Consider the following 15,002-nt stretch of genomic DNA (forward strand, 5'->3'; position numbering starts at 1 on the left):
GGACCATCAGTTGTGTTGTGCAGAAGTCAGGTTAATACACAGCCGACAGCCCTATTGGACAACTGTTAAAATTCATATTATGGCAAGAACCAATCAGCTAACTAAAGAAAAACGAGTGGCCATCATTACTTTAAGAAATGAAGGTCAGTCAGTCCGGAAAATTGCAAAAACTTTAAATGTGTCCCCAAGTGGAGTCGCAAAAACCATCAAGCGCTACAACGAAACTGGCACACATGAGGACCGACCCAGGAAAGGAAGACCAAGAGTCACCTCTGCTTCTGAGGATAAGTTCATCCGAGTCACCAGCCTCAGAAATGGCAAGTTAACAGCAGCTCAGATCAGAGACCAGATGAATGCCACACAGAGTTCTAGCAGCAGACCCATCTCTAGAACAACTGTTAAGAGGAGACTGCGCCAATCAGGCCTTCATGGTCAAATAGCTGCTAGGAAACCACTGCTAAGGAGAGGCAACAAGCAGAAGAGATTTGTTTGGGCCAAGAAACACAAGGAATGGACATTAGACCAGTGGAAATCTGTGCTTTGGTCTGATGAGTCCAAATTTGAGATCTTTGGTTCCAACCGCCGTGTCTTTGTGAGACGCAGAAAAGGTGAACGGATGGATTCCACATGCCTGGTTCCCACTGTGAAGCATGGAGGAGGAGGTGTGATGGTGTGGGGGTGTTTTGCTGGTGACACTGTTGGGGATTTATTCAAAATTGAAGGCACACTGAACCAGCATGGCTACAACAGCATCCTGCAGCGACATGCCATCCCATCCGGTTTGCGTTTAGTTGGACGATCATTTATTTTTCAACAGGACAATGACCCCAAACACACCTCCAGGCTGTGTAAGGGCTATTTGACCAAGAAGGAGAGTGATGGAGTGCTGCGGCAGATGACCTGGCCTCCACAGTCACTGGACCTGAACCCAATCGAGATGGTTTGGGGTGAGCTGGACCGCAGAGTGAAGGCAAAGGGGCCAACAAGTGCTAAACACCTCTGGGAACTCCTTCAAGACTGTTGGAAAACCATTTCAGGTGACTACCTGTTGAAGCTCATGGAGAGAATGCCAAGAGTGTGCAAAGCAGTAATCAGAGCAAAGGGTGGCTATTTTGAAGAAACTAGAATATAAAACATGTTTTCAGTTATTTCACCTTTTTTTGTTAAGTACATAACTCCACATGTGTTCATTCACAGTTTTGATGCCTTCAGTGAGAATCTACAATGTAAATAGTCATGAAAATAAAGAAAACGCATTGAATGAGAAGGTGTGTCCAAACTTTTGGCCTGTACTGTATGTGCAGCTGCCCTACATGCTTTTGGAGCCTGGTGAGCTCCGAGGCTCCAACTGGCAAAAGCCCTTCATCTGCTCTCATTTTAAAAAGATGAAAGCATCTCCGGCTAATGGCGCTGCGCCTCCCCAGCAGGAGGGCAACGACGCTGTGATTAAGAAATCATATTGCCCTGTGTATCATTAGATCTGTTTGCCGTCCATCAGGATGACACCAAATTTGAGGTTAATCCTCCAGGTGTGACACCTTTGCTGTCCGCAGGGATTGAGCGGAGGAATCTGGGCCAATCCCTGATTAAAGACGTGCGGCCATCAAACTACACGCTGCTGCTTTAATCCCTGTCACTTTCATTACCTGGAGTTGTTAGCTGCGGGGCACAGAGCTCACTGACGCCCCTTAACAGGATGGTGGAAATGCCCGTGGGCCAGCGCCACTGAGCTTTTCTCGCTCATTAAAATCAAGAACATGCGCTAAAATTAAAACAAGCGTGGGGGCGATGGTAGTAGAGTTTAATGCATTGAATACAGACGTCATTAAATTACAGCCCGACAACACACAGGATTGATAGTTTATTGTCAATATGGCTGCGTTCACATTACAGGGCTTAATGCTCCATTCTGATTATTTCCCCAGATCCGATCTTTCTGTCCGGACTGTTCATATTCATGTATGAAGTGACCTGTATCTGACGTCACTGTGAACGGATCTGTGCCCTGAAATGCCTCGGATATCAAATTTTTTTTCACTCTGCTATCATACACACAGGCCCAAAATACACATGCACAAAGACGCCCTGCATTAAATGGACGGGGACCCAGAGAAGTTGCAGGTTCAGTGCCTTGCTCAAGGGAACCTTAGCAGCAGTGCCCAGAAGGCAAATTCTTACCTCTCCAGCTACCAGTCCATGCTCCATATTTGGTCCGAACCGGGACTTGACTGGCGACCCTCCAGTTTCCAACCTAAGACTCTATGGACTGAGCCACTGCTGCCCCCGAATGTCTATGGCCACATTCTAGTATTTCTTTTGGTGCCTCACGACACTGCTGTCATGGCATGTAGGTGAGCTGTCCCCGTCAGAAAGTGTCTGGCAGTCAGGCTCTATTGGCTAGTGACTGGGGCAGCGGTACGCTAACAGCAGCCTTCTGTGGTTTCCACAGACCGCTCCAGCAGTGCACGGTGAGTAATCTGTGCCTGCACATTGAAGTATGACGTGGAAAAACCATGAAGAATGGGAATCTCCAGGCTCATCACAATTTGATTTGAGTACAATTCAAAGGGCCATTATTTGATTAGAAAACAATTATTGATGCATCAAAATGTTTGATTTCTTTACATGATTTATTTTTCTTACTGTGTGACTACTTGACCCATGATTAAACAAACAGATAAATCAGTCCAGGTCCCTTTCCTTTTAACGTGTTAAAAGCCAAAATGCCTCCATACTGTAGCTTTTAAAACAGGAGGTGGCAGTCGGATTGTGTCCATCTGCGGTTGCTCACACTGATGCACTGTGGGATATTTATGCTGCTGTGGTGCATACTGTAATATTACACTGGAAATAGTATGCAGTTCACAAACTGTTGAATAATAAATCATTGTATTTTAAAAAGTTAACTGCATTTTTTCGATGGAATAATCAATTTATAAACACCTCACAGTCTCCTGTCTGTATGAGTATAACAAAATAAGGGGGAGGCGGTGTGCTCTGTGGCCCTGTACGTCTTCAGTAGTGGAAAGCAGCCTTTCTGCCACCTGTCACCGCCGGAGAAGCCAAGATGCTGAGTGGGTGCTGGGGTTTTTGGGTAAAACAGACTGAGCAGGAGTTACTTTTTCACCACAGAGCTGGTTTATGTTGTTAACCGCTGCGGCGTATGTTGGTTAGCCGGTCTTGTTTGTTTACATTATGATGATCACTGCTCCGCTCTGTTCATGTTAATCTCTGGGTGATGCTGTAGAAAATATTCCAAATATACTTCACGTTCGTCTTGCAAGTGTAGCTATTTAAACATTAAATTAAAGCCCTGTGTGAAAATGAAAAACAAGTTAACTCTAGCGTGTCCACGCTGTAGACGGTCCAGGTGCTGCATTGGTCTTGCAGTTGAACTCTTTCAATCTGTCAACACCATGTTATTAATCAACATTAAGATTAGTGACATTTGTGAATGGATATTGAATCATCCACATCTGCGTCATGATGCATCTGAGAATCGATTATTTCCGCCACCCCTTAAAACCATGGATGTATGGGTAAAACACACCTCAATCCCATCCGATATAGCCTAAGCGTTCTCACAGCGATCGTATGGCCAGTGATCCAATGTGTGTCTGATTTAGGACCACATATGAAAATGGCCAGATGTTGTTGGAAAAAATTGGATTCCTGCGTCCACACTAATCTAAAAAAAATCCAATCTGTGTCACAGGAGAGCGAAAAAAATTGGATTTGGACCACATTTGCTTTTAAGTTACGATATCAGCTGCATGACGAGATGGATGTGACGGAAACCAGCTGGATATCAACAAAGCTGCGTCCCCCGTCCTCCCACGCCTTAACTGGCCAACAGTGTTGTTGGGCGTAGTACTCTTGGCTGAACAGAAGGGCTACTGACACACATTCAAGATGGAAAGAGGTCAGTCTGAAATAGAGCAGAAGCAACAAGACCTCACCAGTCAGTAGAAATCCCTTCCAGCTCCCTGCAGCTGGAGATGCAGATCTTCCAGAAACACAAGAAACATCAACCAGCCTCCCAAAAGTCACACTCATGAACCGAGATGAACCGGATGCTGGAATTCCACACAAATGTTACTTAAGAAGTTCTTGGTGCCATTATGAGTATAACATATTAGTGTTTCTGTTTACATGAACAGGAACAGACTCCAACGTGAATCCTTTGTAATGAGTTCCTCTCAGTGAACACGTATTAAATATGTGGTCATGAAGCTAATGTAATCCTGCTATAAATTCCTTTCCCGGTCCCACAGAGAGGGAAACAGATGGGAGTACATCTTGAAATATATTAGAAAAAAACTCCAGATGCAGAATAAGTCAGGTACTTTCCAGTTCACTCAACAACGCACAGTATGCAAAAATAAAGGAGCTCAAACACAACTCAAAAACAGATAAGGATAAAGTGAGGGGGAAAAACTGCAGCCACTTTCAGCACTTCAACAACAGCAATGTGTATAATCCAGAAAGTTTAAAAGGACCAGTGTGTTGGATTTAGCGGGATATGCTGGCAGAAACAGAATTAGTATAATAAGTATATTTTCTTTGTTTTATAATAACCTGAAAATAAGAATCATTGTGTATTCGTTACCTTAGAAAGAGCTGTTTATATCTACATAGGGAGCAGGTCTTCATTTATGGAGATCGCCATGTTGCACCGCCATGTTACTACAGTAACCAAGAACAGACAAGCCAAACACTGGCTCCAGATAATCATGAGTGCTGTATCATAGGCAACTGGACTTGCTTGAGTTTCTTAGAGACGTTTCGCCTCTCATCCAAGAAGCTTCTTGGAAGGTTGGTTGGACATAAGACATTTAAGACATCGCTTTTGGTTTTAGGAAGTTGTGATAGCCATTTTTCTCACAATTTACCAACCAATAATAAATCAAAAATACAATCACTGGCAGTTTAATAGATAATGAAAATAACTTTTGGTTGTAGCCCTAGAGTTATCGTCTATTGAGTTTCTGGACTTGCTTGCGTTTCTTGAAGACGTATTGCCTCTCACCCAAGAAGCTTCCTCAGTTCTGAGCTGAACTAAAGAAGATTTTTGGATGAGATGCGAAACATCCTCAAGAACCGCAAGCAAGTCCAGTTGCCTACGATAAAGCACTTAGGATTACCATGACCAGGATGACTGAGAATCTTCACCGACACTGGTTCCAGACAGGGCCATTTGCGTTTTCATGGTTTTGCGTCAGCCACCGTGGTAAGAAGCCCAACTGCAATGAGCAACCCTAGAGTTTGTAACGTGAAACTGCTTTATTCAGTGTTTCCAGTGGTTTAAATGACCTGGTCCGTTAGTTTTGGCGAGGAAAAGACCTTTGTGGATAAGTCTGAATAAACCTCCTGAATGTCTGGATCTTATCTTATCGGAGAAAAAGTGTTATCATCTACTGACTTTGTGTGAAGCCACATTGTCTTACTCTGTTTCAGATTAAATGTGACGCAAGCGAGCGTAAGCAACAAAATTTGTTTGATTGCATTGTTTTCTATTGGAATGTCCTAACTGATTTAATATTAATACTTATAGTGTAGTCGTATTTTCAGTGACATCACCCAACCCTAATTTTATACTCGGCATGTATTTTCGCAGTACAAACAGTATTCAACTCTAAAACTTACAAACTTAATTTAATTTACCAACATTCCCACTAAACATGTGAAGTTAATCCATCTCTCACAGAGCGCGATATCACACCAGATGCTCCGCATTCCTTCATACCAGCATCTCCTGGAATTTGACATGCACCCCCCTCACCATGTCATCTGACTTTGTGTCACAGCTCCATCCATCCAGTCCTTCTCTCTCAGACGCTGGAGACACACAAGCACTGAGCGCCACAGGTCACTGGCCTTGGATTCCCAGCCTGTCGGGGCTCTCCGCTCTGTGACTCAATGACAAACCCATCACCGTGAAGGCAGCCTCGCCTCAGCCTCTCCACCCCCCCCCCACCCCCCACCCCCCAGCTGTTCACATGGGAAGGGGGGAAGGATCATCTGGGCCGTCTGCCTCGGGCCATTCAGACACAGAGAAAAGAGTCTGTCTCTCAGCGGAAGCAAGAAGTCCTCTGGACAATAGTTATATTCTGTTAGGACACATGAACGAGCCAGCGAGGACGCCAAAACCACGCCAAAAAGCAAAAAGGGCGTTAATGAAAAATCCTCTCAAGCTCAGCGCAAACACTTGAGGTATTCATGGTGGTTCAAGAGCCATCATCACAAAAAAAATGAGGCGCAAAGTAGCTACAAACTGCCCAAGTTAACAGAAATTCCTAATTATGAAAGTGCAAGTCTTAACTTTAAGACTCCGAACTTTCTAGAGATAAAAGTAGCTCCCAAGTCTGAGAGACATTAGAGGTCCAGATGACTCTTAAATCAACAAGTCAGTAATATGCTGCAGGTGATACTGAATCTGTGCTGGAGATATACACAACAATCCAAACACTGATGATGATGTTGTCGAAGCTTTTCGACCATCCCACATGCAGTTTTTCTCTAGAGTCACCATGATTAGTCAATTAATCGATCAAAAGGAAATCTTGACAAATATTCTGACAATCAAATATTCATTTTAGTATTTTATTAAGCAAAAAAGCCAGACATTGGCTGGTTTAATGCTTCTTAAATATGAGAATTTGATACTTTTCATTGCCATAAATGATAATAACCTGAAAAGCTTCAGATTTTTGGACTGTTGGTCGCATAAAACATATAGTTTGAAGACGTCACCTTGGACTCTGGGTATTAACACAGAGAATGTTTCAATGTTTTCAGACATTTTGTTGGGAAATCAAGTGACTGAGAAAATAATGGTTCGATTAATTGTCAATAGAATAAAAAATCGTCATCTGTGTGGAGTTTAACTTTGGTGAAACTAGACGTGCAAATTTGCGCCGTTGACTGATAACAAGCTCTCTTGACAGTGCTGGTGATAGATGTATAAAGAGACCTGGATACAGTGTTCGATGAAGGACCCCATTCGTTCCTATGAAAGTTGCTTAGTGGCACACGACGCCAGAAAGGTTTGACTTCTAGGGTATAAAATTACCCAGATTTCCTGCATCTTGGGGTCCACAGAGCAAGCAAACTGGAGACTTCCACCAGCTGAGCGGCTAACCTCCAGTTTAGCCTTCTGCTACCTTGAATGGGGATACAGTGATTTAATTGTGCAGCTCATTTAGACTTAAGAAATGTTATCAGACCAAATGGATCAAATTCTGGAAGTGAAACGAGTCATTTCACCAGGATTTGTGATGCTCAAAAAGATGTATCCACTAATTCACAGATGTCTCTTTCACAAGTCTTTTTGGGCCCAATGGCGTCATGTGACGGACTCAAAAGTTGTGACTCCACGGTTTGGCCGCTATTTCAAATTCACTTCAAAGCCTTCCGCTGTTTCTGGGGGCTCTGTGCTGACATTTGAGAGGACGGAGAGCCAGAGAGTCCAAAACAGAGGAAGGTGATTGAGCTTGTGACATCTACTTTAATTTAACTGTCCCATAAAAGAGGAGTGGTTTGCAGAAAGTTACAAGGCAGGAGTCGACTGTACAAGTACGTCTAATGAATAAACTGTGAGAATGTACTCGTTAGCGACCGAGCCAAGCTAACTGACCATTAGCATGCTTGTTGGCTTGGAGAGCTTTATTTTCCCTCCTTGATGACTTTTTTATTGAATGAAGTGGTGCACAATGATGAACAAAATGCCAGGAAAATGGAAATGGAACATAAAGAGAACCTCAAGGAGCTTCTGTCTGAACTATCGGTTAGCTCCGCAGCTACAACAGTTCATCTCTAACCCTGCAAAAAGCCACTATCACCAAACTTCTAGTGTATAAAAGTAGAACTAGCTGGAGAAACAAAAGGCAGACACTGACTTCATCAATAAAGTACTCACTGTGATCTGTATTCCAACCAATTTAAAGCGTATACATCACATAAACTACAACAAAAGAGACTGAGCCTCGATGTTATCCTCCAGCAGCGTGCGAGTGTGACCTCACATTAACATGTCAGTGGGGAGAAAACAACTCAAACGTTGCCACTGTTGTGCCGGAGCAAACACAAACACCACAAGCTCCTGCAGCCGTGTAATCATCACAGACCACTTTCTCAAAACAGATGTGGAGCATCACTGGTTGCAAATCTCACATCTGTCCGGGTCACAGTATCCATGGAGACCAAACAGTGAATACATACAGTTTGTTCAGGAGATGTGGACAGGACTGGTTATTCATCATTCTGACAGAGAGTGCTTAAACAGCAGATTTACAAGAAGAGAAGAAAAACCTAATTACTACTATTCTGAGCTCCGTCTTGCTCTGAATACTCGGTGATAAATCGCTAAGTGCTGCAAACTGGAGTTAACAGGCAGAGAAGATCTGGGACATGTGACAGGTAATTGTAAAATCGTGCAGGAACTGATTTCCTGCGTGATTTTACACATGTGGGAAGCGGAGTGGTCATGCCAATCCTCACAGCGAAAAGCCTTGATTTTCGTGTACTCTGGGCCGGCTGCTTCCTTCCAGTCATCCACCTCCAGGGTTGTTACATAACACAACACAGGGCCGCTTTTAGCTCCACAAAGGAAACCATTTGAATGCTCCCTGAAAAAACACTGTTACAGGCTCCAGTGGCTACAAGAACATGCGTCTACTTTGCCTCTTTCAGCGTCCCTTCTAGTCGTTTAAACACCCTGGGCAGCACATAAAAGACTCTTAACATAAGCTGGAGGAGAGTGCACAATAACTGAACGTGGAGTGTAAAGAAGCATCTCTCAGGCCGGCGACACAGTGCAGTATACGAGGAGGAGAAAGAGGAGGATAGGGTGTATTTTCGTTCCACATTCACACCTCCAGTCAAAGAACAGATAACTTTATCGACCAAAAAGAAATATTCAGTGTCTCGGAGCTCTCACTAATGAGGTGGGTGACTCTTTAGCATGCAGCTTGTAGCCTCGCTGCTTAGCATATGAAGCAGTGAAGGAGAAGGTTAGAGCAAATACCCTTCACTCAGCACTTCCTGCCTGAGATGTGCCTTTCTCCGGCCCAGATGGCTGTCATTAAGGTGCCAGACCTGGAAGTCTTTGATTTACTTCAGAGAGCAGAGATTTAAACTCCCAGTTTTTACCTTAAGTTAAAGTCCTAGTTAAGGTTCCCTCAAAATAAAATTGGTTGCACAAAACACCCTTAAGTCTTCTCCTTAAGGTTTCCTTAAATTGTTCCCTTAAGAATTAATGGTTTTATTCTTGTCTTTGTCTTACACTTAAGGAATCCTGAGACAGTTGCACAAAAGACCTTAGCAACCAAAGCAAGGGGAAAAACCTTAAGGTAACTCTGACTCTGTCTTAACTGCAACATCACCGAGTTCATGGTGATAAATGAAGGAAACTACCACACACAAAAGTATCTTGGGACCAGGAGAACCTGATGGACACACTTTTAATTTTACACCTTAGATTTGACTGAATTCATTTTCATTGCTACTTCCTACAATCGTTTCCTGGTATTTGGGGATCAAATTTACTTTGTAGTTGGCGCTTTCTATGATTGTATTCCTCCAGAAGTGTAATCTTCTCCTCCTCTGACCAAGATGGTTTCATTGTCTTCTCCTCTTCTGCCATTTTTTCACTATCTCAACTTTGTGAGACGATAACAGGCGTCACGAGTGTGAGTTCAAGAAAACAAACAATCTCGGTGGGACCTTTTACTGCTGTAAAATCTCTTTCAATGCAAGTCTTATACTTAAAGAAAAAACGAGTAAGTAAGTTACTCAAACTTATACTCAAAAGTATACTTACTCAAAGTACATTTTTTAGGCACTTACTTGAGCATTGCTATTTCACGTGACCCACTACATTTCAGAGGCATACACCAGCCATGTCGTCTGTTGGCATTATACGTTTCTGCATCCTCAAATACATTTGCATGTTTTATTCGTATCATATCAGCATTTCTGAAGTGAAGTTGCTGAATTTTTTGAGAAATCGAGCGGATGGTGGAGGACGTGACGCCTGCCAGGCTGCAGACAACTGTTCAAGACCAACAAACAATAACACCGGTTGTGATTTAGCGAGTCATTGCCGTGTTTCCTGCAGCTTTTTAGCAAACTTGCTGTTTCTTGTGAATGTGTCCCTTTGCGTCATTCTGTATTCACTCTAAATTCTTAGAGGTTTTTGTGAGTCAGTAAACGCAGTGCAGGTGGAGGTCTACATGAGTTCTTTATTTCCTCAGCAGCTGTTTCTGGAGTTTGAGTCGCAGGGTGGATAATTGATCAGTCGATCCGATTAGAGTTGATCAGATCAGATAGATGGATGAGAGGAGCAGCTGATGCCGAGGCAGGAGAAGGTAAAGTTTCAGACCTGTGTCTGGTGTTCTGCTGCTCCGCCTGTGCCCAGAGTACGCTCTGTGCAATGAATAACCAAATGGTATATATACTCCAATAGAACTCCTAATGAACGGTCAAGTCCCAGCTATGGAAAATCAATGTGGTGGGCGGCCGAAAATGAATGAATGAGTGTGAAACCCTGGGGGATAGTGGCACAGAAGAGCATGTTCTTCAATGAGACGTTGCTGCTTTTCCAGCAGGGATTTTGCCCCCAACACCGAGTCGTTCTGAACGGAAGGTGCCTCTTGGATGAGACGAAAAACATCTTCAAGAAACTCAAGCAAGTCCAGTTGCCTACGATACAGCACTTGTGATGACCATGACCTGGATGACTGAGAATCTTCACCGAGATGTCCGAGTTGTCGGTCCAACCAGTGATTTCCTCTAAATGTACTAAACATTATTCCATATATACACAAAAACAGCAAAGACAAAAGAAGAGTCCAAAAGCTTTTTCATGCTTCTTTCATCAATAATCATCTCACAACCCCTCACATTGATCATGTGGCCCTTTGGAGTCACCGAACCCAGAAACAGGGAACCACCAGACTGAACCTAAATGTATCTGATTCTGAAGTAGTAAAAACAAGCTTTACCACACTGATGCGTCTGTGTAAATCTAATAATCATTTCTTTCTGTAACCACTTATCCTGTTGGGGGTCACAGGGGGGCTGGAGCCTATCCCAGCTGACATTGGGCGAGAGGCGGGGTACACCCTGGACAGACTATCACAGGGCTGACACATAGAGACAGACAACCATTCACACTCACATTCACACCTACGGACAATTTAGAGTCACCAATTAACCTGCATGTCTTTGGACTGTGGGAGGAAGCTGGAGTACTCAGAGAAAACCCACGCTGACAAGGGGAGAACATGCAAACTGCTGTGAGGCCACAATGCTAACCACTGCACCAACATGCCACCCTAATTAATAATCTGATACTGTAATAGTTCAGGTTCATTCTGCTTAATTTTTGCAGACTTCCTATGCACCCAGTCTTTGTTTATCACCTTTAAATGGTCCTTACTGCACATGCATGGTTTCCTTTTTTTCAGCACAAGCTCAGCTAAAAGTCTGACTTAACATTTAGTCAAATTAACAAAGCACAAAGTTGCCAGGCACCAAAAAAAAAAAATACAGAAAAATGCCCCAAAATAGTACAAATATTAGTGATAATCACTTGAAATATTATCATAAAATGGTTCAAGGCTGCAATAAATATTGCTTCACTGTGTATAAACAGAAATGCAGCTGAAAAAGTGTAAGATATAAGACTATAATACAGTTTATTTACATTTAAAGTTATTTTATCCCATCACTTTTGTGCCTTTTTTTATTGAAATCACTACAAACATTACTAAAAGTGTGGTCTACAGACATTAATGAATCTCAGCTCATGATAAATAAGGTTTTGCAACTTAAAATGAGACCCGCTCATTGTTTTCAGTGCTGATAGGACAACGTCACATTGGTATTTTTACTCTTAAGGTCTTCCAGTGCTGCACAAGTATGAAAAAAAAATCCCCTCTGAGAGTCTCTTGTCTCGCTGGGAGCAGAGGACCAGGTTCAGATGTGGGTGTAGAAAATTCCTGCCTTATTTATGTAACCCTTGGTGCACGGCGGTCAGGGGCTTTGGTGCAGGCTGAGTGGGGGAAACCTTCAGTTTGCTCTGATCCAATGATGAGTGACACGGTTTGAACTAGAGCTGATGCATCAATCAGGCAATGAAGTAATTTTTATTTAAAGCAAAAGTAAAGGAGTTTTTTTTCCCCTTATGTGCAAGTAAACTGAATATTTTGGGGGGTTAGGCAAAACAAGACATCATGTTGAGCTTTAGGAATTTATGAGGTTAATTTTTCATTGTGACTGTGACATTTATAGAGCTGGCAATTAACTGACTGATCAATAATGAAGGATAATCATTGATTGCAGCTGCAGTCTGAACTCCATCATTTAGGCAGGAGCTCATTTACAAGAAAGTCAATCATCTCCATGCATTATCTGTATTTATGCCACATTAGGACTGTGGTATTCTGATCACAGTGACCTCCTGGACACCATCTTAACTCTCAAATGATGCAGATATAAAATATATAGCAGCAAAAGAGGAAATGCATGAAACAATCAGACAACGTGAGAACCAACAGATGACTTTGATCTCCACTCAGCCCATGTGACAACTCATACGGCTGCATTGCTCATCATCATGCCCACTGTAAGACATGACTGACCTGGAGGCTGTGAACACACGCATCACACTGATGGTCCAAAACTGTGACTGTGACCCAGACACCGTTTCATCATGGCATTAAAGTCCAACATGCAACATGACACATGAGACGCATGGAAACAGTTGCATTCACTGTCCGGGATAATTAATGTAAAAAAAAACACCAGATATTGGTCTCATGTGAGAAATGTGGCGTTCAACAGTTCAAAGGATCAAATCAGGAGGAGGTTGCTGAGTTTCATGTTCTTACCTAAACCGGGGTGAATCTTTAATACATTCTTCGAAATCCACCGTCATCTTGGGCTGGAGAGTGCAGTGTAAACGCGGTTAAAACACGGGTTTCATGTCCCGGGTGAAGAGTAAAGCAGAGATGTTTAAGTATCCGATACAGTGATCAGGTCCTCCCGCTGTCTCCTGCTCGTGCAGCGGCTCACTGACTCTCTCAGTCCCGCTCTGATCATCACGAGCTCCCGCAGCCAGTACTGGAGCCTCTGCTGCGTTCACGTGCTCCGGAGAAACTCGGATTTTTAACATGCCACGGCCGAAATACAGCTTGTAGCCTGTAACTTCACATTTTCAACTGTTTTTTTAATTCTATTTCATACTTAATACACTCCACTATTTAAAAAAGAAATGTGCACTCTTTACTCCAAGAGGTGTCACATGAGGACAGGTTAAGAAAATTAGATTATGATGTTACCATTGAGCATGCATGGGCGGATTATGAGACAGTAGGCCCCTGGGCACAGATATGCAAAGGGCCCCATCACCTCTCCTACACAGGAGCAAAATGCACAGACTTTGTGTTGGTTTTGTGTCTCTTTGTAGTTGTTTGTGTTCCTCTGAGGTAATTTCATGTCTTTATTGGTCGTTATGTCGCTCATTTTTTGTCTCTGTGGTAATTTTGTGTGTTATTTAGGTAATTTCATGTCTCTTTTGGTCGTCACTTGGTAGTTGTTTTGTGTCTCTTCATGGTTGGTATGACATTTTGCAAGTTAAGGCTTGGGGGCCCCTGAGCTTGTGACCAGAGGGCTTGTTCAGTAACCCATCCATGTGAGCCTGACATCCACTTTTGAATAATAGGTATGATTTTAAGAGGGAACTTCTTAATTATTCCCACTGAGGCCTGGGTCTTCAACAGGTCTCCAACTTGGAGTTTCTGCAAATTATTTTTAGACAGTTCTTTGCAAGCTTTTTTTGTCAAAACAAACATTAAATTATGTCTGACAATGCACATTAACATGAATCCAACATATTACAACTTTCACAAAGATAAGTTGTTGCAAAAAGGCAAAAGAAAAGTTTCCTCCCTGTAAAGACGGACCGATATGGCCTTTTGCTGACAACCTCCATCTGCCTGCTTTAATATGCAACGCAATTTTATACGTGCGGCACAGTAGTTGCACTGTCGCCTCACAGCAAAAGGGTTCACTTCTGTGCAGAGTTTACATGCTCTCCCTGTGTCAGCGTGGGTTTTCTCCAGGTGCTCCAGCTTCCTCCCACAGTCCAAAGACATGCAGGTTAACTGGTGACTCTAAATTGTCCGTAGGTGTGAATATGAGTGTGAATGGTTGTCTGTCTCTATGTGTCAGCCCTGTGATAGTCTGGTGACCTGTCCAGGGTGTACCCTGCCTCTCGCCCTGTGTCAGCTGGGATAGGCTCCAGCCCCCCAGTGACCCTCAAGAGGATACGGAAATGAATGAATGAATGAATTTTATACTTTACCTGTCATAGGGAGTCCCTGCTCCATCTCTCTCTCAGCTCAGAAGTCCTTGACCCCTGGAATAAGGTGGTTCTTTGAATTTAGTAAATGTTTCTCTCTACCACTGCTAACAGTGATAGTTACTTGTTACTCTGCAGATGAAGATCTTAAAAAACGTATAAGCATATAAAATATAATGCATTGGCATTTAGTCAATCAAACCACCCCCGACAAGTATTAACAGTGAAATGTACTCTAAGTAAGTGAAGACCTGCGTATTCTTAGAGCAGACCCAGTCAGAGTGCTATAATATTGTATATAGAATATGATTATGCATTATCACATACACAGCGTTTTAATGAGGTAGCTGATTGAGGTCAGGCTAATTTGACTACTTGGACAAAATTACATGATATTGTATACATTAATCATATTTTAAAAATCTTAATCTTTAAAGTAACTGGTAGCTACAGATGTCAATATATAGTTGAATAAAAAGAACATTATTTCCTTCTGAGGTGTAGTGATAGCCCATAAAGTAGAATAAAATGTATGTTTTTAAGTAAATTACAAGAGTCTCAAGCTTGTACTTAAGTACAGTTACTGAGTAAATGTACCTTGTTACGTTTCACCCCGATCACAGCAAATTCCTTCATT

At 42.7% G+C, this 15,002-nt stretch overlaps 1 protein-coding gene across 3 annotated transcripts in view; it reads right to left on the reverse strand.

Moving 5' to 3' along the window:
- Window positions 1–13,098, reverse strand: part of acap3a (ArfGAP with coiled-coil, ankyrin repeat and PH domains 3a) — a 115,685-nt gene extending 102,587 nt beyond the window's left edge. For all 3 annotated transcript variants that reach the window (XM_078169799.1, XM_033628897.2, XM_078169798.1), the window contains exon 1: window positions 12,894–13,098. In XM_078169799.1, the coding sequence (XP_078025925.1) occupies window positions 12,894–12,940 (47 nt within the window). In that variant the 5' untranslated portion in view covers window positions 12,941–13,098. The remainder of the gene's footprint in view (window positions 1–12,893) is intronic.
- Between the last annotated feature and the right edge of the window lie 1,904 nt (window positions 13,099–15,002).

The sequence above is a fragment of the Epinephelus lanceolatus genome, chromosome 8, assembly GCF_041903045.1.
Source record: "Epinephelus lanceolatus isolate andai-2023 chromosome 8, ASM4190304v1, whole genome shotgun sequence".
Lineage (NCBI taxonomy): Eukaryota > Metazoa > Chordata > Actinopteri > Perciformes > Serranidae > Epinephelus > Epinephelus lanceolatus.